The 25,843-nt window shown below is 35.0% G+C and overlaps 1 protein-coding gene across 5 annotated transcripts; it reads right to left on the reverse strand.

Annotated features, from left to right (window-relative positions):
• Positions 1-8,563: 8,563 nt before the first annotated feature.
• On the reverse strand, positions 8,564-25,201 carry LOC105329006 (uncharacterized). 5 transcript variants are annotated; one of them, XM_011430128.4, is made up of 4 exons: positions 25,114-25,201; positions 24,980-25,033; positions 11,540-11,936; positions 8,564-10,025 (listed from the first exon to the last, which is right to left on the reverse strand). In XM_011430128.4, the coding sequence occupies exons 3-4, from the start codon at positions 11,621-11,623 to the stop codon at positions 9,135-9,137; spliced, it is 975 nt and encodes a 324-aa protein (XP_011428430.3). In that variant the 5' UTR covers positions 11,624-11,936; positions 24,980-25,033; positions 25,114-25,201; the 3' UTR covers positions 8,564-9,134. The 5 variants fall into 5 exon arrangements, with proteins under 5 accessions (XP_011428430.3, XP_034312361.2, XP_011428412.3 ...); XM_034456470.2 differs by lacking the exons at positions 24,980-25,033; positions 25,114-25,201 and adding an exon at positions 13,379-13,622 and having other exon boundaries at positions 11,540-11,933; XM_011430110.4 differs by lacking the exons at positions 24,980-25,033; positions 25,114-25,201 and adding an exon at positions 13,379-13,622.
• Between the last annotated feature and the right edge of the window lie 642 nt (positions 25,202-25,843).

Consider the following 25,843-nt stretch of genomic DNA (forward strand, 5'->3'; position numbering starts at 1 on the left):
TTCAAAATCAGTATATACAAATGTACACGAACACAGTCAAGGATCACATGTACAGTAGGAGTAATAATGACGAAAAAGGTTAAAATCACAATACAATAGGTTGTTAAAGTTGGTTTCTGGAAGAAGACTTTGAAAATTTTCTTAATAAATATTGACAAGTTTTTTAGTTTTTCTACATTAAAAGTTTTCATGAGCTCGTTAAATTTTATAATATTTGGATTTTCATAATATCTCTTGGGCGAAAACATTTTTCTATCGTTTACAAAATGTGTACATTCTAAAATATAATGAAATTCATCCCCAATACTATTAGAGTCACACATTGTACATTTTCTTCAATTTTTTTCAATACTATGCCATCTACCTGTTTCTATGGGGAATCGATGATTACATTAAAGTCTTGTATCGGAAAGTCGACGCATCCGTGTTTTAAGTGGAACCCAGTCACGTGACAATACTAATGGCGAAATTAAACATTTTAATCACATCGAAACAAAGTTGATTAGCCAAACCTGTAATGGGGGGGAAATCGTGACACAACCCAAACCAAAGTTAAACAAACTGTTAATTAATAAAAAGTGACCCCCCCCCCCCACACAACACAATCCACTCTCACCAATATTATCCATTGCCAACTAAAATATAATACCAGTAGTTAATTCTGATTGGACAAAGCAAGAATTAAGTCGAAAAGCTCCAAAATTAAACGAATTAAGGAAATAAATGAAACAACAAATCAATGGCAATAACGGAATACATTTTACAGATCTGTTAAACTGATAACCAACTACTAGTATCTAATATTTTTTCGCATAAGAATATTACATGTTCTTTATATACATACGTTAGCACGTATGTCAGGATTGCTTGCCGTTGTCTGTACAACTTGAAGGGGGTTTTACAGGGAATAAGAAGAGAATAGAAAAGTATAAAATGTCGAGCTAAACCTTTAAAATATGTTAATTTTAACCTACTTTTAATTTATAAAATTGGTAAAAACGAAGTATGTCACGTACATCGGCCTTTTCTGAGCCCCCGATATACATAACAGAATGTACTCGGATTGGCCATCTTAGTGATGTTGCTGCATGGTTGTTTAAATACAAGATAAAATACGGCTGTTTAGGTGAAGTGCTGTTCGAACACGTCTAGCATCCACTATGATGAGACGACAAATGCGGTTAAAAATACCGGGAACAGTCGTTTCTTGTTCCGTAACTACTTTATCATATACATGTGTACATCAATATCCTACAGATAGTTTTGGCGGAGACTTGCAGTTTGCATTGTAAGTTCATTATTCTGAGAGGTCATGAAATTCTGCATTTAACTAGGTTAAAACCCCGGAGATTTTATGAATATCTCTTTTTTATCACATGAAATGTATGTTATGCATTTATGTCGTTAAATCGGCTTATTTGACTGGATAGAATATTATCTGTGTCTAATAATCTTACACCATCTGGGTTCTAGGGGGTTCAATTGCTGTTTTGATAAAGACGAGAAGAGACTGCACTTGTAAATTTCTGTAGATGTAACTTGACTTCTTTGATGAATATTTATAACTTGCCACAGTTGCTTTTTTTTTTATTGTAAACAAATGTACAATGTTGAATATTAAATGTTGATAAAAATCGTCAGGTTACAGCGAACGTGCATTCGCAACAGGTGTGTCTTAATTAGCAGACAAATAATTAGTTTAGATCAAAGAGGATATTGCATGGCATTATCAAAGGAATGCAGTGAATCATAAATACTACAAATATGGTATTATCCTCCATTTATAAATTTGATGACAATTTCTGACCTTGTCATCACTCGCGCCGTGAGATTGTCAAACTTCTCTCAGAAGTGTAAATCAAGGCAACCTTTTTCAGCCTGGTTCTAATTGTGTAGAATATCATACCGGTTCACCTGGAGGAGAGTAGGAAAACGTCAGAAATACTAGATGAAGTGCAATTTCTCGCCAATAGAGCAAGATGACAATTACACAATATTTTTAAAAAAATGTAAAGAATGTGTTATAAAGAATAAAATTATGAAGTTTTTACACACAGTGGGAGAGAACACAGACATATCGAACAACTCTAGAAAGTAATGAAAAGATTGGGTATCACAATTTTGTAAATCATTTACAAGACAGTTCATATTACATGTACATATTACAATGTCATTTTGTTGTGAGACTTGGTTAGCTGTCTTTTTAAAGAGAATGGTTCGTCCCAACCCTATAATAAGAGACAATTACTTATCTGTCCATCTTTCAATTCCCGTCTCTTTTTGACAATTTTCAACCAAAATAGTTCAAAATACACATACCTGTACTAGAAGAATTGAAATTAAAAGTTTAAACTACATTTACATTTCAAAATGTATAATCTATTGTACATACATTTTAGTATATAAATGTTCATATAGTGATAAGAAAATCACAGAGTTCCATTCTCAGTTATCTTTTTTACATATGATAACGACTTCTACTTTTTTTTACTCTAACAAATGAATTGACTTAGCTTTGTAGGAAGATTATTTTTCAAAGTGCAGCTGATTTGAACATAATGGGATTATACATGGTCTAAAAGTTGAAGAAAGTAAAAAAAAAAGTTTGTTGAAAATACATCATCTATTATTATATTTAAATAACATAAATAATATACATGTACATGTACACGTAAATCATTTTGGCTTTTTTAGTTTAATGATTAGAAAAACAACCCATTTAATTTGGTTTGGTATTTTGTGACCGTACTTTCTATAGAAATTAACAATAAAATAAAGTATAATTTTAAAATGTCTTCCCCAATCATCTCTATCAGCGTAGTGCAATGGGTTTAGAGTGTTACTTCGAATTAGTAAGTTAAGAGTTCGAACACCTCTTGGGATTTTATATTTCTTACATTTCCAAAATATTCTAAGACATATATTGTGTCAAATAAGGTAAAATTTGAAATTTCTAAAAAAGATAAAAGTAATTTGATTGGAATGTACATTTATTAACAAGAAAATCGACAGGTTTCCCTTATTACCTTAAATGAACATGGTTTTGAGAACAGTAAAAAATTGAATATAGCGTTAAACGTATTGTGGATATTCTGGTCAGAACTCAGGAACATAAACATGTATACTTATGTTTGGCGGTTTTTGTTACGCAAGATGTCATTATAAGTGATAATTATTCCAATAGAAAACATTATTTAACAAGGGCAATGCTGAGTACGGACCATCTGTAGTTTTAAGGAGGATATCCAGAACATTAGAGTTATTTCGCCTGATATGGAAGACAGATTATGGATTTTTAAGTTTTCTGTGGCGGTAACTAATAATTTATTTACTTCTCTTCATGTAGATAACTTTTATTAGATATATGTAATAAAAGTCTTAAATTAAACTTTGATCACTTACATACATGTAGAAATTATACCCTCGAACATTCAAATTAAAAACATTATCGGTGTTTAGTTATACAGACATTTTAAATAAGACTATTTCCAAAAAATGCTACTGTGTGGGTCATATTGCCTCTGTGACAGTTCAACATATTAAGCTTGATTGATATTTTCATTTAATGCAATTAATTGTAATAAATAAAAAACTACGATAATAAATGATAATTGCATTGCGTTGTCTAACATTTTTGCATTAACGCATACATGTAAAACAATTATCTATGAGCTGCTAGATAATTTTGCAGCACTTGTGAGCTAAATGGTTCATTTACATATTTCTTATTAACGAAGTACAGTACTTCAGACTGAAACATTCTTCAATTAATAACTTCTTTCCCAAAAGAACTTCAGAATCATTAACATAAACTTGACATCTAAATACCTCAAATATTCTTTGAAATATGTTCCGGTAGAGTTTTACAGTGCAAAATTAATTTACCAAGAATATCACATATTTTGACAAACCACTTCAAAATTGTTTTATACGTTGAGTAAGGGAAAGTTGTTAGGTGACTGAAAGCCCTTACTTTTTCCTATTCAAATTTTATAAATTGCGTTTAAAGTCTACTCAAAAATAATGTTGAAATGTTCAATTTTATTATGTCAAGGTTATCTAGGAATTGATTTACTTTACTCTGCTTGCCGAATTTACAAAATCCTTGTAACACAAACGACACATTACCGCCTAATTCCGGTAGTGTACATACGTAATGCAGTGGATGATTTCATGTCACAAATGATTGAAAGTGACTGGGTCATGCATGCAAGATTATCTGCTCTTGTCATTATGGCGGATAGATTGCAACATCCATCTTAGTAAAATTATGTCTTGAAGGTATTATACATCATCAGGTAAGCATTAAATGAGATTTCAATTAAAACATTAGATTCTTCTTTTCTGTAGTATGTCATTCCTTATAATGTTTAGCGTGCATATCAAAGGCAGGAATATAAAAAGGAAAATGACAAAAGCAAAAAGCAGCTCTGAAAATATAAACAGAACAGTGCCATAAGCAGCAGCAACAACAAAGAAGAAGAAACAACAAATAAAACAACAACATATACGAAACCTTCAGTAAAGGCAATAAAGCAACAAATACAGCACCAACTTACACAGCGACAGTGTGGCGTTTTCTATTGATTTGAAATGGACTCCATCATACGAGACGTGCATTATAATGCCACTCCATTTAAAAACTTTTGAAGAATAATGCAATGATATTAGTTATTTGTGATTTTTACAGAAACTGTCAGAGATGTTGGGGGGGGGGGGGGGGGGGAGTGCCCAGAGAAAACCCACGTGCCCAAGCGGGCGACCATCCTACCTTTCACATACCATAATATTTATCAATCAATATTACCAGTCAACGCACCTAATGTAAAAAAAAAAATGACGTCTCCATAATTCATAATTTGAGAACTTACTTATTTATTATCGTAAATGAAATTGTATTTCTTGAAAAAATATCAGACTAAAACCTTCCAAGCTTAGCACTAAGCTAATACTAAGCATAAATCTATATGAAAGTTGGCGATAGTGTAAGAAACGCTGATACATGTATATTAGTATACAGCAATACACTTTTGATCCGTATTCAATGTGTCTTTCAAAGTAATGTACATGTATTCACACGTCGGCTTTGTTCACATTGAAAAGAAAGTAATGGAAAACCACAGAACTTAATCTTATGTAAGTCTACTTTAGAATTATTAGTACAGTTGGTAAGTCACTGACACTATAACTAAGCGTGTTGTCACGTGTCACAGGGGGCGCGGGATCCATCAGAACAGTCCTCAGACTTACAGTCTAAAACTACTAGTCTAAGACTAACAGTCGAGGACTTACAGCCTGGAACTTACAGAAGGGGGAAAAGCAGTCTGGAAACCTACAGTCGGGTGACTAACAGTCTGCGACTTACACTCGTGGACTAACAGTCTGGGGAGAAACAGTCGGAGGATTAGCAGTCTGGGACATATAGTCTTGAACTTAATCAGGACCTAACGGTCTGGAACTAACAGTCGGGGACTTACAGTCTGTAAAATTACACCCTAAGACAAACAGTCAAGGACTAATATTCGAGGACCAACACTCTGGGGACTAACAGTTTAGAGACTAACAGTCGGGGACTAACAGCCTTGAGACTAACAGTCGGGGACTAACAGTCTAGAGGCTAACAGTTGGGGACTAACAGTCTAGAGACTTATAGTCGGGGACTTACGGTCTGAGGACTAACAGTCGGGAACTTACGGTCTGGAAGTCTGGGACTAAGAGTCTAAGGACTAACAGTCGGGAACTTACACTCTAACAATTATAAGAAAAACAGTAGGAGGCTTACAGTCTTGAAACTAACAGTCGGGGACAAACAGTCTAGGGACTAACAGTCGGGAACTAGCAATCGTTGGACAACCATTCTGTGGTCGAACAGTCGAAGACTAACAGTCGCGGTCTTACAGTCGGAGAACTTACACTCTTGGAATTACATGTACAGTCGGGGATTAACAATCCTTGGACTAACAGTTCTTCCTTCGTTGGGATCCACAAAATATCTTTTGACAAGCATTTTCTTTAATTTTTCAATTAAATGAGTTCAATTTAATATAGTAAGTAATTGAGGTACTATTTTGACAGAAAACTGTCAATGCTGTAGTATCTACACATAACGGTCATTGAACTAGTATGGTTTATCGTTTATGACTAGATCGTTTCTTGTGCAAAGTTTGATTTAGTACATCAGTTTAAGTTACAGTTTGTCAAATAAGGTACTAGTATTCTGATTTTAGATTGTGACCAATAAAAATCTATAGAAAATTTCAATGTTTTAGTTTCGACACATTCTAACTTCTCCTTTCATAGAGTTCATCCGGAATAACCGGTTAGTTTTTTTTATACTGTCACATGGTTGCAATATTTGTATGAAATCATAACGATTGGATTGACACACAGCGAGAAAATAAATTAAATTTGAGGAAATATGATGATTGTTGTGAAATTTTGCTAAAAGTAAGTATTCATCTCTAAGATTCAGTAAACAATATAGATCCACTAAAGCAACAACAAAAGTACACGAAGAACCATTCTTATTGTTGCTTAAGATATACTATAGTACTTATGTAGTGTTGATAGTCCATCAGTTAATGCATCAGTTATAACATGTCCTCATACTAAGAAAAACAGTAATTTCTAGGATTTTTCAGCGCTGTTTTCGAGTAGATAATACGTGCCAGAAAAAAAACCACATGGCACTGAATACAGACTTGGTTGTCTAAAGGCTTTATTTCATTCTTTTGTTTTGAATCATTTACTGCTTCTTATTGTAAACAGTTTTAGGAGACATCATCAACCACAGATGGCGGCTAAGTCACACAGCTTAAACATACAGCTAACCGCTGTCATTTTCTTTCGACACGAAGAATGCGAGATATATTACAAAAGTGACAGTAAAATTTATTTCACCAGATCGAGGTAATTAATATCAAAGCTTGATAATATGCGGACTTCTTTCATATTTGGTTTTTATTGATATTTTGACAGCATTAATTTATCCTTCTCCTCTTGATTTATAAAGAGGTTAACGATATAGTGGTAGAACACAGGCTGGAACAAACAGGTCCAAGGTATTAGGAATAATCGGGCATCGGTGAACTAGATGCTCTGTAATTGCCGAGTTCTGTCAATTTTTCTAAATCTTACATATACTCCGCATTTAAATACCGATTGCATCAGACAAGTATACACTTTTTTGGCATAAGAAAGTAGCAAGTATTTTTAACAATAATATTGGTTGTTTATGAGCTTATTTATGATGATGTCAGACTCAAATTCCCATATATGACGACTTGGCTATTATTTTTATTCGACGTACTGATGTACAATAACAATATCCAAGTTAATTTTACTTACTCCTTACGATTTCATTAAGATGTAAATTTAAACAATAAAATGCTTTCTTTGACGATTAATGCTGCTTGTGAAGGTAGCGATCATTGCAGAAAAAAATTACATGCGGGTTATGGATATTTTCTGCAATGTCTCTACCTTCATATCCCGCATGAATCGCAAAAGAAAGCATTTTATTGTTTAAATGTTTCACTGTGTTACATGCTATGCCTTCGGTATGCGTAAAGAGGTAAAAGAAGCTTTTAGAAATAATCTCTTCTTCTGGCCCACATACATGTGTATAGCAATTTAATAAAGCACATATATGTCAGATTTCTAAAGAGTCTGTGAAAAATTTCAATATTAAAGTACATTTTGGATGGGCGGGTCCTCGAGAAGTTGAATGGTTGCATAGTTTCTACAGAGGGTTAATGTGGTGTGCAAGTTTTAAGGATCTTTGCCTGACGTTTAGTTCAATTAAATCTTCATCTGAACCTACCACAGCTTATACGATCGCATGGTAATGATCTGTCTTTTTCACCGACCAGATTACTTTCTAATAAATAGGCACTTTGAAGATGGCAGATTGGGTCGACAGTGTAGCAACTTAAAATACCGGAATCAGCTATGCATATCCATAGAATGCCAGCTGTGATTTATGCATTGGATTTCTCCTTTTTTATAAGTATGCATGCATGTTGTGTAATATTTACACATTGTCTAGTGAAAAAAAAAGCTTGGACGTGAAATGCAGCAATTTAAAAAGATGCCAATATATAAAATAATGATATTTGTTAAAGAGTTCTCTCTCTTGGCATATCTGGACGTTTGACACCTTAATGTTCGTCCTTAACGCCATGGCTGTAAGTTTGGACACGCGAATTGCTTCTGTCATATTTATCTTCATTAATACAAGCATGTTTCACGACAACGGATGGTAGGGAGTACATTCCAGGGAACACCAAGTTCACATCGTAAGCCGAGCTCAAAAGTTAAACAAGCAGCGGATTGTTTGGCAATACGATATGAATACTTTATCACGAGAATTAACATAGGACACTGTCCTTAAAAATATGTCCATTATCGGTAGACATCCGAGTGTTAATGAGAGTCTGACTTGGTTTGCCTCACTCTGTAAAAGACACCGCAAGAATTATAAATGTGTATGCTGAAACTGTCAGCAGACCTCGCTAGGACATACATTGTATGTTTGGACAGGCTCAAATGAAAACAACAGAAGTTTTAAGTTTTTGTGTTTGAATGTATTAGAAATACGACAATAAATAATAATAATATTAACAATGTTTTGTATATATACATATATTCCCTGCACTTAAGTGTTGGTTCTTCAACAATAATGTAACAGTCGCTTCTTTCTATGGCCACAATGCCCATATCAAATAGTCAATCACATTCATTTCTTTTGACGAAAATAAGTAAAACCAACACAATCTGTCTTTTTCTTAAAAGGCAATATTATAAGCCTTTCTGCGTCGCACTGGCCACATCCTAGATGAACACAATTAACAAGACGAAGCACGTGTACTTCATCTCTCTGGATTTCTTTGCTTTTGTGAATCAATGGGAATGTCACAAAATGGCAGTACCTCACGATATTGAACAATAAATACGAAACAGACAACATCACATACACTATATCCATTAAGAAAAATTGCACATTAACATAGGGTAAGTGTTTTCATATAGTTCAAGTTTGGATTTCTGTCGGGAACCTATTGCTCCCAATATCACAGTCCGGTACAATGGTCCTTCGGAATGTTGGCACGTGGAATGCACACTAAAGCTAGGGTTTACGAGCGTCGAGGTCTCCGTGCTTTCTTCCCTCGCCGACGCCCGGAACCGACTCCACATTCACAGAAAACGGTCACGTGGTACTTATCGAGGAACCACCGTTCCTCGTAGGTTGTGTTTAGTCCTACACTAGGAACAGGATTACAGTTATTGGGATCTCGTTTGAGAATGTTTACAGCGTATTTACGGGGAATACAGTCATTCAAATTGAAAAAACACTTTTTTGACTTACACTGTGCCGACCGAAGATAATTGGGAAAATATCCTTCTTCCATTGCTAACCAAATCTTCTTTGTCTTGCATGTCCATGGCAATTTCTTATTTTGTTTTAATTTTTTTGATTTCCTAATGAATCGTTTAAATTGTTTTCTATTAGCTTTTGATTCCATTAGAACTTGATACTGAGTTTTGAATTCGTCCACACTTTCGTAGCGTTTTGTGTCCCTTTTCCGTCTCATAAACTGAATTGACTTAAGGTAATTCGGGTGTTTCGGATCCTCTGTGTACTTGTGAATGTAACTGGACTTATCACTGCTCTTCGATTTATCACTTGCTTCCTCATCATCATCATCGTCATCATTGTCTGAGTATAATTCATCATCATCCTCATCATCATCATCTACACTCGGATCGTCACTTTGCATTAGATCCTTGTCAATGCTACGTTTAACGGTGGCCTCATCAAGGGCCATTTTTGAAGGGTCAAAGAATTCGCCCATTGCCTGCGTTAGATGTTGCGGGTCTACCGGCCGACAGACTTGGTTGTTAAACACTACCACAGTTCTGTTCTTGTCTTGTTTCACAATTGGACTACTTGGAAAAGCACTGACACAATTCGTCATCATTAGGACACACAGAAGAAGGTGAATAATATTATACTTGCTTTGTACCTGAAAAATGATAAGGAAATTCATAAGAAACAAACATACCAATACATTTCATATGTTAGACGAAGTAAATGTTGAACTGAAATTTAAATATGGGGATATAATCCCCAGCAAAAAAAATCTTGAAAGGATTATCTGTAAATTCATCATCCACATCAGCATAAAATTCCTCATGCTGTGAAAAGAATGCTGGGGACCCACAGGTAAAGCACTTGCCCTGCATTTAAGTCCTCTCAAAATCACTTCATCTACTTATGCATTGTTAAATAAGAAAATAAACTATACAAAGTACCCTATCTTTATTTATTGCGAGTTGCCAAAAGCATTAAATATTCTTTAGAAAAGTATTCTACTGTAAAATATTTGAAATATTGCTATAATACCCAGCCACAGCGATGATTCGGCTCTTTTTTCAAATTTACATTTTTTCCCCTCTCAAAACCTTACAAACAAGCGGAGCAGCACAATAGTTCAAAGAATGTTGTTTATCTGGCTGTCGGTAAACATGAGCGGAGGGTGACCAGTATACCGACCCACTGCCGACATCCAGGCCTCGGAGTAAGCCCCACCACAGTGACTGCCATTTCGTGCTTGTTTTGAGGGGTTGAATTTGGGGATGAGAGGCAGAAAAAAAAACCAAACTGTCAAAACGGCAATTTTCCAAATGAAAGTATTTAAAATGCGGTAAAAATAATTTGATGAAGAAACAAGCACCATCGAACTCATTAAAAAAAGAATTTCTTATGATAAAAAACAGGCAGTTTAAAAAAAACCAGTCAATTCATAAGAGAGGATAAGACGCATGCATACTCCGCAGATTCCAAAACTTCAGAAGCTAACAATAAAGAGTCAACTGTTTAGAATCAAACTTGCAGACTCGTATATAGTGTGTTAACTGAAAAGATTCCAAGCGAAAGAACCCACAGGAAGACAAAAGCTTGCAGATATTGGCAAGTTTATAAAGTGCTATCGCTAATAATCCGTGTTCCATCGCGCCAGCCAATTTATGGTCAAATTTATTTAAAAGAACACATGCTTCTTCGATAAGGTTTAAGGCAAGGTTTGATCAAGTTGGTATATCCAGTGTGACACCATTACAGTGGAGACAGAGTCAAGTTTAAGATATGTTCTTCGGAAGAGGGGGTTGGGGGGGGGGGGGGGCAATACAATAGAAGACAAGAGAATGATTAATGACCTGGGGTACTTAGCACCAGGGGATGTAAGGCATTTCTTACATTTGGTTACGTTAATTTGTCACTATATCTTTTAAAAGGCATTAAATGATTGAAACTCTTTAGCTATTAAATTTCACAGTCAAGGAAAATATTTCACAAATTACCTGTAATCAAAGCGAAAATAGCATGATCTTAAATCAAATATCTCACTTGTCATTCCGGAAATTTTCTGAAGTTAAATTTCAATAAATTCAATTGAAAACCTAGAAGGACACATAGTTTTAAAGGATTCAAGGAAAATACGAATATGATCGTCATGTGGATACAAGAAGAAAAATGTACCTTTAGAACAGGCGAAGCAGCAACCATCGCACGGTCATTGGAACAGTAGTAGGATGTTTGATTCTCTCTTGTTATAGAAATCATCTCAGAAACAGGGCACAGTGGGGCGGCCTTGGACGCGGGCAGACATGCCTGGCTCTGGCCATCACACAGACTGGGTACAAGCACGAACAACTGTTAAATATAACACTTCACCCCGGATTCGCCCTCAGTACCGAAGTAACGCTCAGTCCATTGAGTTTTTTTTTATTGTGAAATTAGTGAAATTAACATCCTCATCATCCAAATGAGTGTCGACATAGAGCGTGTTTGTAGAGAAGTGTGCGGGAGTTTGGATCACTGAGGGACCAAACTAACTAACACCCACGCTGGATAGTCCGGCCACTTCTTGGAACTGCTACAACGAGAAATGAACATCACTTAGATCAACAGTCAATAATATTCCTGATAGAACATTTCATAATGATCTCTTTAATACTTTAAATCGATGTTGCCGCCTCACCGATACTCCGCCCAAATTCTATGGTACTCGGATGATACAACTCAACATACACACAATTGAAACGAACAAGCCCGTGTAATTCTTCAAAATTCTTTTAAATTTTTGAGCGAAAAAATTATTCCGCCTGACTCTCATGCGTATCAAGAATTAAAATACTTCCACACGTTGTGTGATTGTACGTCCATTTATCAAATAGTTTCCTACTTAACGCAATGTTAATAAAAGTAAGCGATGCATTACAAAAACAGATAACTATTTGAATACCTTACGACAACCAATCGACTCTTATATATCTAATGCCAAACATGCACCACCTTTCTATTTTCAGGCATTTACGCAAGTATTGTATAGCCCACGATTTTAAACCGTGACAAAGATCCAAAGTATTTTATTTACAAAATACAAACCCTTTGCGTGTACCGGTTTTCAAACGCCTAGAGATGCGAGTTTGGTTTCTACCCCTCGAATGGGTATTTGTTTTAGTGCCTTTATTAGCATACAGTTTCTATTTAGGGAGAGTATGTGATGATGTTCCACAAACAAGAGAAAGCATAATGCAGACTTGAGAACGGTATTTCAAAATTTCTTCAGAACAGGTCTAAAAAGATCGACATGACATTGAAATCTAAATAAATACCACCGAGGAGAGAGTTCCCATCGCTGAAGCCAAGAGAAAGTGGTAGTCAAAATCTCCACTAGGTTCCTTATTTGATTTTTTGTAAATTTGTGCTCTTATATTTATGTTAGTTTTCCAAACGCTTTTGTTAAATAATTTGGGCTACATTTTTAATTGTATAAAAATTACAGGGACTCATTTAAAGTGCAAACACCAGCTTTCACTGTCGGCATGCGGCAAGAAAATGCAAAGACTGCCTCGTCGGTTGATACCGAGTGCGAACTATTTCAAATATGCACATTCGGTGTAAAAAGATTGCCCGCCCCTTCAGATTTATGTGCAAGTATAAATTAAACTTGAGAATAGATTAAACATTAAACATGGGTTGACATTATCTTTTTTTAATATTTGCAAAAATATTTTGTCATGTTGTCAATTGCATAAGTCTGTCACTTAGGTATAGATATGAAACTAACTCCTACCGGCGAAGGAGGTAGATACTTGTATGTATGTGATTGAATTGTAATCAAGATGAACCTTAAATGGGGGAAAATCGATCTAAATAGTTTCTTGGGGCCGCATTTTAATCCTCACCATAGAAAAGCAAACAGAAAATCAAATTGTTTGGGTAATATTGGTATCAAGATGCCCGATTTATCTTGCACTCAAAAAAATATTAAGATTTCGTTATCACCGGGCCTGAGAGACCGGTGAAACTTACCTTCAACAGACGTAATCCAGTCTATATTAAATTCCGTTTGTAATGAAAATTCAATTTATTAAAATCCCAGAAACTAGAGAAAAATAAATAAATTCACAGCACTTTGTTTGAATTCCGTACATCAACGTATAGTGACTATGGGACTCGACTGTCTCATTCGAAGCTTAAAACCCAACTGTTAGCATCTAACGAAATTCAAGCTATTCACACATCTGCCGCTACACCTAGACTGTTTATACCTGTGTACGGACCGTTAAGCGTAGAAGACCACTTTATACCATACCTGATAAATATATATGGGGATTATACCAAACGTTTTCTCCACAGCCGAAGAAAGAAACCGCAACGAACTTTTTTTTAAATATAGGTGTAAACTTTTTTTTTTCTTTTACCATAACCAAAAGAATTTACAACGTGAATTAAATCTTCCGGTGTGTAATTTGTGCCATCATTTCTAAAAATGGTTGTTTGATAAATCTTTAATCAGTCGTAGTGAGTTTATTCACTAAGCTCTTTTTGATTTATCATACAGGAGCACAGTCATCAGAGTAAATATTTGTTTTGTATATTTCCTAAGGATCATTTGATATTCCAATACAATTTTTTTTTACTACATATGCTTTATTAAGCATAATCCTGATAAAGTTTTAAAATTCTAAAATTCAATAAATGAAGATTTAAAAGATTAAGACAGCGTAGTAATGATTATTTGTTAGTTCCTGTTATGAAGTAAATGTTGTTGTTAAATACCAGTAAATATTAATAAGACCTTGCCGAGTCAGTATAGCACATCAGGTATTGAACTTTAAAAAACCTAGACACACTCTGAGTAGTTGGTTTTAACACCACTAATTTTAAACCTCTTTAAAAATCATATGGGGAATTATTCCCAATTTAACTTTCACACAAAGGAATTTTTGCGAGTAGATGGGTAAGAAAAATCTCGAATAGCACACATTTTTTCTCATTTTCTATCCAACAGAAGGATTATAGGGCAACACTACCTTCTCCCTCCCCCTCTCTCTCTCTCTCTCTCTCTCTCTCTCTCTCTCTTGTGGTGTGAATACCCATACAAAGACTGGAAACGAGAAATAAATTTAATGATTTCAAAGTATGTCAGCTACGCAACAGAAAGATATTTTCTGTAACTAGCGTGATACATGTGCTTATTTTGGTGTTGACTTGGGGTCTTGCTCAACCGTCCATTTAGTGGCGTCTCCTAATTTACAACAGAGCGATACTGGCTACAAAAGTTGCCACCCTTATTTGTTGCAGGTGTAAATTTTGATTTCAGATTGAAGGCAATGATGCCTTTTTACAAATACTAATCCGATAGCTAGACGTTGAATTTTCTGAGAGACCAATTCTAACGTCTGGTGGCCCTATCTGTTTAAATAAAACTTGTCAAAGGAAACGGGGCAGTTTACTGTGATCGCCTCCTACATTAACTTTTTACTCTTTGTAATCCGGATTATCATAATCCTGTGTTAATCTCATTAAAATTCAAGTTCATTGTAATTTAGTCAAGATCTCATCAATGATTGTCAAGCATTAAACAAATTCAAACCTATGGTTTTAAAATTTGAAGAACGGAATACTTTTTATTAATCATTTGTCAGCAATATGTTGTTTAAGCCTCTCGAGTAGTTTATATATATACTTAAGGGCATTATGAATATTAATAGTGAAGTTTAACACTCTATTACATGTGCTTCACATTCTTAGCGATTATGTAAATGGTTAGGTTTAGTGGAAGGACATATTTTATTGCAATGTTTGTACGTTTGTTAAGAATACAAGATATGATCGTGATGTTAAGCCCACTAGCAGGTCACAGACAGACGTTTCCCTGATAATTTTTCAAATATCTTAGGTATTTAAGATCAGGCCCAGTCATCTACTGAAAAATTGTCCTAATACGGCTCAGAATCGTGGGCCTAAACTTAGTGGTGAAATGAACGGGAGGTGGTCCAAATCTAAGAACTTTTTATTAATAGTAGAATTTTTTTTTCTTTATCATGACTTTTGAGAGAGAGAGAGAGAGAGAGAGAGAGAGAGAGAGAGAGAGATTTTCTTCTAGTCGAATGTTTTCATTTTGTAATTAATCATTAATTTGCTTTGCCAGAATTTTATTTGGGGAGGTGGGTTGAAGCAGGTAGCTTTGTTGTATCCACAGGTTCCACCGCGATGGTACTCAATTTGCTTTTAGACATGATGATATCACAATAGTTTAATTTTTTTTTAAAGTGATAATACTATACAGGATTTTAGACACAGTGATGTTATTATACGATATATAGACACAGTGATGATACTATAGGATATATAGACACAGTGATTAAACCAAAAGGATTTAAGCCACAGTGATGAGATTATATGATTTTAGACACAGTGATGATATTATATGATTTTAGATACAGTGATGATACTATAGGATTTTAGATACAGGGATGATACTCTAGGATTTTAGATACAGTGATGATACTATAGGATTTTAGATACAGTGATGATACTATAGGATTTTAGATACAGGGATGATACTATAGGATTTTATACACAGTGATGATACTATAGGATTTTAGACACAGTGATGATGCTCTAGGATTTTAGATACAGGGATGATACTATAGGATATATAGACACGGTGAAAATACTAAAGGTTTTGGGACATTTCTCAAGAATGATAAATTACCAGAGCGCTTCTCTCATTCTTCAAACGTGTTAACCAAATAGTTTGAATACAAATTAAGTTGTTATACCGCAAGTAAGCCGATAAGAATTAACCAAATGGAAAGAAATGTGTATATCTATTTACGCAACAAAAAGTCAAAAGCAATACTTTGATGGAACATAGTACAAACATTGAAGCCTTATTTTGTCCTTTGTTCAAATGTTGACCTCACTTGCCACTGTATGCCCCCTGTGGATTTGTCCATTTGACCCCACGTGTCTGTTTACAAAGTCAGACTAACTTCAATCTTATTTTAGAAGTATGAAATTTTGACACATATCTGTGAAAAGTATAGGTTGTTTCTGTAGCGTGTGTTTAAGGACTTGGCCTTCTCCATAATGTCACACCGAGGATTCACTTCGGGATTCCTCAAAATAACAACAATTACGTATACTTTCTACAAATCATTCTGAATTGTATTAACTAGATTTGTGATTTCTTTTACCATATTTGTTCTGATTGTCAATATCGGACAGGTGTTCGACAACGCGTTCTTTTATCAATCGCTCAGCAATGTATGGTATGCTTGTTGAGCACTGTACCCAAGCAGCTCATAATTAAGAAATTACACCTATCTCTTCTTTTGAGCCTCTCTCGAGTAGTTAATAATCTTTCCTTTTTGCTAGTATTCCAAGCTCTTTTTAGAATTTCAACAACTTTTTACTACTAACCAAGTGTTTGTCTACATTCAAATATTTGATGAAAAAATAAAACTCATGACATTTAAATTCCATTATATACCATTATACGTTGGGCGACTAGTAAATTTAGAGGTGCATGACAGTGCATCTCTGGCATTTAGGATTTGTAAGTTGTTCCAGTTTCCTGGGTTCACGGTCTCATGCCTCCTCCACACGCTTGTAACCTACTCATTAATACAGGCGGATGAAATGCACTTTGTGATTTTAAGAAACGGCCATAATTTACTTAGAAACTTCAAAGTACATCTCTCCTAGCCATTGTTTAGTCTGGTGGCGATCCGTGGAGGGTCCGGGTCATTGTTAACTTTTTAATAAGCATAAGTGGGAACCTGTCACTCCATGAAAGACGTCAAGAGTATCCAGACACAACAAATTACAACACTTCCTAACTCCAAGCCAATACCTGGCCTGGGACTCTTAGATCAAAGCGAAACGAACGAAATCCATTCGACAGTAGCACTTGTAAGAGCCTACACTTTATGCGAGTCCTCCACGAACCTGACACACTACTAACGAAAATCTGGGCAAGTGACTGTGGGCTTTACAATGTTTGTCACTCATTCAAGTGCTAGAACATCTTACCTTACCAAACACAGCCGTAAACTAGCCATTGTGACATATAGAACGTGGAAGAGACTATACCCATAATAAAATATTTCCTATCTTACACTCATGGGGGTTTGGGCTGCTCTCTGCATATACTGACGTAAATTTTGTTTCTAAACTCTTTCTTCTTTCACCTCTGTCAAACATTTTAATGGTTCTTGGTAATATTTTCAACATCTCTATGTTTCTTAACCACAAAATATGATTTTAATTAGAATTCATTAGCTTAATTTGCGCTCAAATTTGTCGGTTTATCATTCATATGAGAGCGTTTTATTACGCAATATTAATCGTAACTGTCAAAAATAGTTATACAGAGTCAGGAGCATACACGCGTATTTTGTATTTCAGTTCTAGAAATGTTCTAGTCATGCAGTTTTCATATTTTTAACTTACGTGTCTAATTTAGAAAAATTCCCATGACCTCTTGTAACGTTTTCATTGATAAGCTACCTTATCATCTAAAATGGTACATCTTCTTTGACCCAATTTATGACGAAAACTTATCATTTCTTTGAATAAAATAAGTCACAGTTTTACAACCCAAATCTGAAACGTTGAAGTCAAAAATGAAAAATTACACATTTATTATAAAAAGAACAGGAAAGAAATATTATCAAAGTTATAAAGTTGTAGAAACATCACGAACTTTTGATATTTCTCTTATTTCAAGATCTTATGTATTTTTTAAAAATGTTTACGGATTAAATCTCCTCAGAACACGCTGTCGTATTCTAACGTTATTTTTTTTTTTAAATTGGCATCTCAGGAAAATAACAGATCTGGAATGCATCTCCAGATGTTAGGGGCGACGCTGTAGTACTACACACAAAGAAATAATTCAAACGACAATGAAAGGATCCAGCAGACGGACAAATGATATGTTCGTAAACACACCTGTAAATTGTGCACAGGTAACAAAAACAGACAGCCCGGGCTCTTTGTATTGCGTAACAGAATGCATGGGATGATGCTAGGTGGTATGTTTATTTGTGTCTGCACATTAAAGTGATGAATGTAGGGGGTAAAATATCCCCAACTCCTTCCCAAGCAAACGACGAGCACGGCGGTTCACGAATACAAATTAAAACAAATTGAATGAAGTTTTGTTGGAATCCACTTTGCATGCATACTGGTCAATTAATTCCGGATTGTGGTTTTCGTTGTTTTTCTTTGGCCACGTGGTCACACATAAATTGTCATATGCTATGTTAACGAGTTTCTTTTCACCACTGTTTGACTGCAAAACTTTAAAACATCAGTATTTACATAGTCATTAGGGAATATCTTGATTTATGAATTCAAAGGCCACCGACTTTGGGAAGCATGCCCTTGAAAGTCCGTATTTACATTCAATGACACGATGCAAAGAATAATACAGCTATGCTGACAGCGGTGTCACTGTAGTAGTGCTGGGTAGGTCTGGGGGATAAGATAGCAGCATGTGCATGTGTGCCCCATCAGATCCCGAGAAAGATGACCCACAAATTCCTTCCTGTCACAGCTGACACAGAGCAGGTACACTACCCCTCCCCAGGAACACAAGGTTACCCCCTCTTCCGGTTTTCGTGATCCAAGGGTCAGGGTTGAGGTTTAATACTGACAATTTTATGAAGACAATTAAAAATTTATCATCCTCTTGTTACATAAGGTTATTGTGCTTAATATTTACATCGAGAAGAAAGCATTATGATAGAACACCCATGCTGGTATGGAAAACCAGTGCAGTAGGACCATGTCAAGCTGTTCTATCCGTGGTCAGTGAATTACGATAGGAACTTATCATTCTAGAAGTGTTAAGTGCTTATTCCTACAAGATACACTATCTGAATTTGTTTGCCTTCGTCTGTATTGAATGATAAACGAGGGTATAGGAAGCAAACAAGGAGCTTAGGCCAGGATAGCAGTGACCATAACAGGTCGCGCTAAAACCCGTTCTAAATTCGGTATATCTCGGTAGTAAATCTTCTAGCCTAGGTAAGTTTGTTTCCTCTGAAGGACATCAAAATATTATTACAAGTTACAATTGTAACAAATAACAGACAAAACAAACATTACTCCATTATTGTCAAAAGATGGATGTCTACGGGGTATTTAGCAGATCCACACACAACACACATCGAGGCCGCTGCAAAAATCGTATCACATGGGGTCATGATTGAGCAAAACAAATCCAATCGTTTGATATATGAAACAATTTTCTTTCACTACCAGATATGTTTTTACTGGAAATATTTTTAGCATAAAATAATTAATAGATATTTTTTTATGTCATAAGGTGCAATACATCATGTAGTCAAGGATATAAATACCTTTTCTAAATTAATGAACGAGAAGCTACCCTTATACATATACAGATGTACAAAGCGTAAGAACGTACATTTGACACTATTGTTATGAAAACTGTAATGGAAAACAGAAACAAAATTGATTCCTATACAGTGTATTTCTTATTTTACTGTCTAAATACGGTGTTTTTTTAAGTTACCCAAAAATAAATTAGAATAATGGTTTTCTTGTTATTTCTATACCAATAATTTCCTGAGAATCGTGTTGAAAAATCGCTTGTATAAAGTCCCTCACTGTATTGTATTAGGTCCCTCACTGTATTGTATTAGGTCCCTCATTGTATTGTATTAAGTCCCCCATTGTATTGTATAAAGCCCCTCATTGTATTGTATTAAGTCCCCAATTGTATTGTATTAGGTCCCTCATTGTATTGTATTAAGTCCCCCATTATATTGTATTAGGTCCCTCATTGTATTGTATTAAGTCCCCCATTGTATTGTATTAGGTCCCTCATTGTATTGTATTAGGTCCCTCATTGTATTCTGTTAAGTCTTTCATTGTATTGTATTAATTCCCCCATTGTATAGTATTAAGTCCCCCATTGTATTGTATTAAGTCCCCCATTGTATAGTATTAAGTCCCCCATTGTATAGTATTAAGTCCCCCATTGTATAGTATTAAGTCCCCCATTGTATAGTATTAAGTACCCCATTGTATTGTATTAGGTCCCCCATTGTATTGTATTAAGTCCCCCATTGTATAGTATTAAGTCCCCCATTGTATAGTATTAAGTACCCCATTGTATAGTATTAAGTCCCCCAATGTATAGTATTAAATACCCCATTGTATTGTATTAAGTACCCCATTGTATTGTATTAAGTCCCCCATTGTATAGTATTAAGTCCCTCATTGTATAGTATTAAGTACCCCATTGTATTGTACTAAGTCCCCCATTGTATAGTATTAAGTCCCCCATTGTATAGTATTAAGTACCCCATTGTATTGTATTAGGTCCCTCATTGTATAGTATTAAGTCCCTCATTGTATTGTATTAGGTCCCCCATTGTATAATATTAAGTCCCCCATTGTATTGTATTAAGTCCCTCATTTTATTGTATTAGGTCCCTCATTGTGTTGTATTAATTCCTTCATTGTATTGTAATAAGTCCCCCATTGTATAGTATTAGGCCCCCCATTGTATAATATTAAGTCCCCTATTGTATTGTATTAAGTACCCCATTGTATTGTATTAGGTCCCTCATTGTATTGTATTAAGTCCCCAATTGTATTGTATTAAGTCCCCCATTGAATTGTATTAACTCCACTATTGTATTGTAATAAGTCCCCCATTGTATTGTAATAAGTCCCCCATTGTATTGTATTAGGTCCCTCATTGTACTGTATTAGGTCCCTCATTGTATTGTAATAAGTCCCCCATTGTATTGTAATAAGTCCCCCATTGTATAGTATTAAGTCCCTCATTGTATTGTATTAGGTCCCCCATTGTATAATATTAAGTCCCCAATTGTATTGTATTAAGTCCCCCATTGTATTGTATTAGGTCCCTCATTGTATTGTATTAGGTCCCTAATTGTATTGTATTAAGTCCCCCATTGAATTGTATTAACTCCACTATTGTATTGTAATAAGTCCCCCATTGTATTGTAATAAATCCCCCATTGTATTGTATGAGGTCCCTCATTGTACTGTATTAGGTCCCTCATTGTATTGTATTAGGTCCCTCATTGTATTGTATTAGGTCCCCCATTGTATTGTTTAAGGTCCCCCATTGTATTGTATTAAGTCCCCAATTGTATTGTATTAGGTCCCTCATTGTATTGTATTAAGTCCCCCATTGTATTGTATTAGGTCCCCCATTGTATTGTATTAGGTCCCTCATTGTATTGTATTAGGTCCCTAATTGTATTGTATTAGGTCCCTCTTTGTATTGTATTAGGTCCCCGATTGTATTGTTTAAGGTCCCCCATTGTATTGTATTAAGTCCCCCATTGTATAATATTAAGTCCCCCATGGTATAGTATTAAGTCCCCCATTGTATAGTATTAAGTCCCCCATTGTATTGTATTAAGTCCCCCATTGTATAGTATTAAGTCCCCCATTGTATTGTATTAGGTCCCCCATTGTATAATATTAAGTCCCCCATTGTATTTTATTAAGTCCACCATTGTATTAAGTCCCTTATTGTATTGTATTAAGTCCCTCATTGTATTGTATTAGGTCCCCCATTGTATAATATTAAGTCCCCCATTGTATTTTATTAAGTCCACCATTGTATTAAGTCCCTTATTGTATAGTATTAAGTCCCTCATTGTATTGTATTAGGTCCCCCATTGTATAATATTAAGTCCCCCATTGTATTTTATTAAGTCCACCATTGTATTAGGCCCCTCATTGTATAGTATTAAGTCCCTCATTGTATTGTATTAGGTCCCCCATTGTATAATATTAAGTCCCCCATTGTATTTTATTAAGTCCACCATTGTATTAAGTCCCTTATTGTATTGTATTAAGTCCCTCATTGTATTGTATGTAGTCCCACATTGTGTTGTATTAAGTCCCCCATTGTGTTGTATTAAGTCCCACATTGCACTGTTAAGAGGGCTGTTTGACGATGACATTTTTGGTATTATTAATCTCCTTACAACGAAGACCTCAGTTTTTAAAGCTAAAATATTGGAATTTTTTCTTTACTAATGTAAAGTGTATGGCCAAAAATATATCTAAATTATTAAGGTAGTTCTGACGGCTAGATTGTTGTCCATCAGCTTCCTTTATATGTGGTATCCTATGCCTCACATTCTTAAGATGTGTGCCATGGCAGTGAAACGCTTTTATTCTTCAAGTGTGTCGTAGGTTATGTGGCTTTAAAAACGAGTGTTGATGCGCGAGTGCGTACTTGAAATTTAACTAAAGATGCATAGGTTTTAAAATTACTTACAAAAAGAAAAACCTGAGCGATTGACAAGTATTTCCAGGTGTTCCTTGGAAGACTGTCATGTAGCGGCTATGTGGATGTTGTTTACTGTGAGGTAAAATGTCGAAAACTGAAAGTAATCCACTAAAAAATCACCTGCTGTGAAATTTCGCTCTAGGGGATCAAAAAGAGACCCCCGGTTTAACCTACTATCCCCTTCCGCTTTAAAGAGTCCAGGAATTTGAAACTCTATGCATTTCAAATATTAGGAACTGTCTGCCAATCCTTTAATCATTTTCAATTTTAACTTTATGTCATAGTTTTGTCTTTTGCAATTAACGCTTTCAAATTCTTTCCTACATTTAAAATTTGTTTGTTCATACTTATTGGCACAAAAGACGCATATGAAATTAAACAGGTAAGAAAAATGCATGTCAGGTAAGGAATTCCGAGGATTGCATAATCAATCCTTTACTGGGAACAAATCCCGACCCGTGTCATCAGTCACTCAGCCCGCTTTTTATGTGATGTCAAAGGAGCTCGCTGAAGGCCAATGTCAACCTTGATTGGAACATATAAGACATTCCTTTCATGAAAAGCGCAGATACCCGACGCGATCTCAAAGCCGTCTTTTAGTTTTTCTCCTTTTAATTCGCTGCTCTATTTTGTAAAAGACATCGAACACATCCGTATTTATCTGCCAACGAAATGAAACAACAGACAGTTTATAAGACTGCAATTTGCGTGTAAAATTACGAGAGATTACGAAAAGTAAGACATATTGTTAAACAAACACAACTCCTTGTTTCAGTACAAATTGGTTGATGGCTCAGAAACGACAGATCATCTGAAATTGCATACACTTTTTACTTGGGTCCACCCATTTAGTATCAAGTTCACAGTGCGGCGTAGTCAACACTTCATACAATTTTGACATGAATAAATTGAAATCATATCGGGTCCCTAATAAAATATTAAATTTCGCGCAACTGAACCAATATTAACTGGAATCATCTAAAGTGCAGATTCCGGAAATTCCAATCCAGAGACGGCTATCTGTCTGTGCAGGATCAGCGACATTATCAGAACGATTGGGCCACCCTTTTAAACGCCTGATTTTTTTTCAAGACTGTCGGCTTTTCGGCCTTTTTTTTTTCTTGGGACCTCAATGTAGACTGAAACATTTACTTAAGTTGTACAAACTAGGCAATATAGATATTGAAGCAGCCATTCTCGCTCGTCTGTCGCGATAATGGTGTCGCCATAAGCGTGCTATAGGAACTAAACCCGAGTTTTGACATAATTGTGATATCTGGCCCCCATGGTGTAATGTCAAGTCGTTGGAGCACAAACATACAATTAATGCAGCTCGATATACCATACAATGCTGATGTCGTTGATCGTCTGTTGAGCTTGGCTGACAACGACTTGTAAACACGATCCTACTGCAAGTTTATGCTGGGTTTTTTTAACTACCTTATATACTAGTATTTTCCGCAAAATCGAAAGTCGCATTCAAAAAAAATGTGAATTATATTTATGATTATAGTTAAATGAAACCTTGTGACACATATCTTATATTAATACATATATGTTATAAAAAAAAGGTCATAATACATTTCCCATGGTGTATGCATATTTTTGTGGTACACAAACTTTGATATTTTTTTTTAGAATTTTCCTTGACAATCGCTTTAATCATAGAAAGGGAGGGTTTGGATATCTACTTGTCTGGAATAAAAAGCAATCGAGGCGAACGTTTGCAACTTGGACCTTGTTTAATATTTAACTGAAAGATCAAAGAAAGTCTGCACAAGTTTCTGGAGATCTAACGTAGCATTTAATGCAATGTACACAATCTTGAACTCGGCAAAGCAGAATATTTTCACTTCAAGAGATAACATAATGTCAAATGTTTAAACATTGCGTTTTGAAACACTTCCATCCTATTACCTGCATAAGTATGTATACATATTAACATGCAACCTGAATCCACTACATGAATTACATACCCCCTTAAAGTTATTTAAAAACTCTGCTAATGTGAAAATTTCTCTCTCTCTCTCTCTCTCTCTCTCTCTCTCTCTCTCTCTCTCTCTCTCTCTCTCTCTCTCTCTCTCTTAGTAAAAGTCAGATTTTTTGTAAAATGATAAAGAAAGTAGACCACAAAAGTTCATTCGTTTCCATTTTTGATTCGAAATTGAAAAAAAAAGATGAATCACCCGATTCATTTTTAGAATATAAAGGTCTATTGAAACGAACAGTTTGCAAAAAATCTATCTCTAAATGTTGTTTTTTTAATAATAGGACGATATACAATGTAATTGAAGCACACTTACTTCTACAACCAATAATCCATCGAGGAAAGACGTTTCTTTCCAATAATCATTTTCCTAAAAATAGAAAGAGATGATATGTGATTTATACTTGGCATCTGTCTGTCGTGTGTAACAACTATAATATGTCGTCTTACCTGCCTCTCTCCTTCCCGCTACTGTATTAGTATTTGCGTCAAAATTATATTTGTTAACTCCAAAGACATAACATTGCGACTCTCAGGTAAAATATTTCTACCTTTCACCCATCTTATCCAATACGTGGATTTAATATTGCACAAAAACATTTGAGTGACAAGCGGCGCTGACCTAAATTGGACATGTTTAAAAAGGCATTCCCATTTGCATTGAGGGAGATCTAAAATTTCTGTTGAAATAATTTTGATAACAGTTGTCAGATTATTTTTATACTTTAACCAAGGAGTAGGGTGATGAAAAAATTGACTGAAACAGTTTTCCATTTAAATGACAGCACTGGCTTTCATTTTCTTTTCGCCTTTACTTTCTTTTCGTTTTTTTCTTTTCCAAATTTGGCTTTTGTAGAACAGATAACCTATTTTGCTACATCGAGGGGTCTTTCAGGACGGAACTATTTTCTTAATGCTGATTTAAACAGCTTTAGGACCTTATTTGTCGAGAAGTTGATAAATCTGTTCAAAGATTTCTTTTCATTAAAGTAATCGTGTTTGCTTATTGATAAATGTGGATCAATTTCGGTGTGAAATCTAAATATAAACAACTTTGAAATACCTTTTTGAACAAAAAAAAATTCTGGAGAGTGAACAAATAACTTCTGTCGCATTTGCCAACGACACTTTTTGAATGGAAGTTTCTTTGAAAAATAACTTGTACAGTTAAAGAAAATTA

This window comes from Magallana gigas, chromosome 7 (genome assembly GCF_963853765.1).
Source record: "Magallana gigas chromosome 7, xbMagGiga1.1, whole genome shotgun sequence".
NCBI classification, from domain to species: Eukaryota; Metazoa; Mollusca; class Bivalvia; order Ostreida; family Ostreidae; genus Magallana; species Magallana gigas.

What these genes read in the sequence shown, in the direction of transcription:
- LOC105329006 (XM_011430128.4), bottom strand. Translation starts at nt 11,623, where the DNA reads ATGATTTCTATAACAAGAGAGAATCAAACATCCTACTACTGTTCCAAT. An exon ending in CTGCTTCGCCTGTTCTAAAG is followed by an intron (nt 10,026 to 11,539) that starts GTACATTTTTCT and finishes ATCATTTTTCAG; the next exon opens with GTACAAAGCAAGTATAATAT.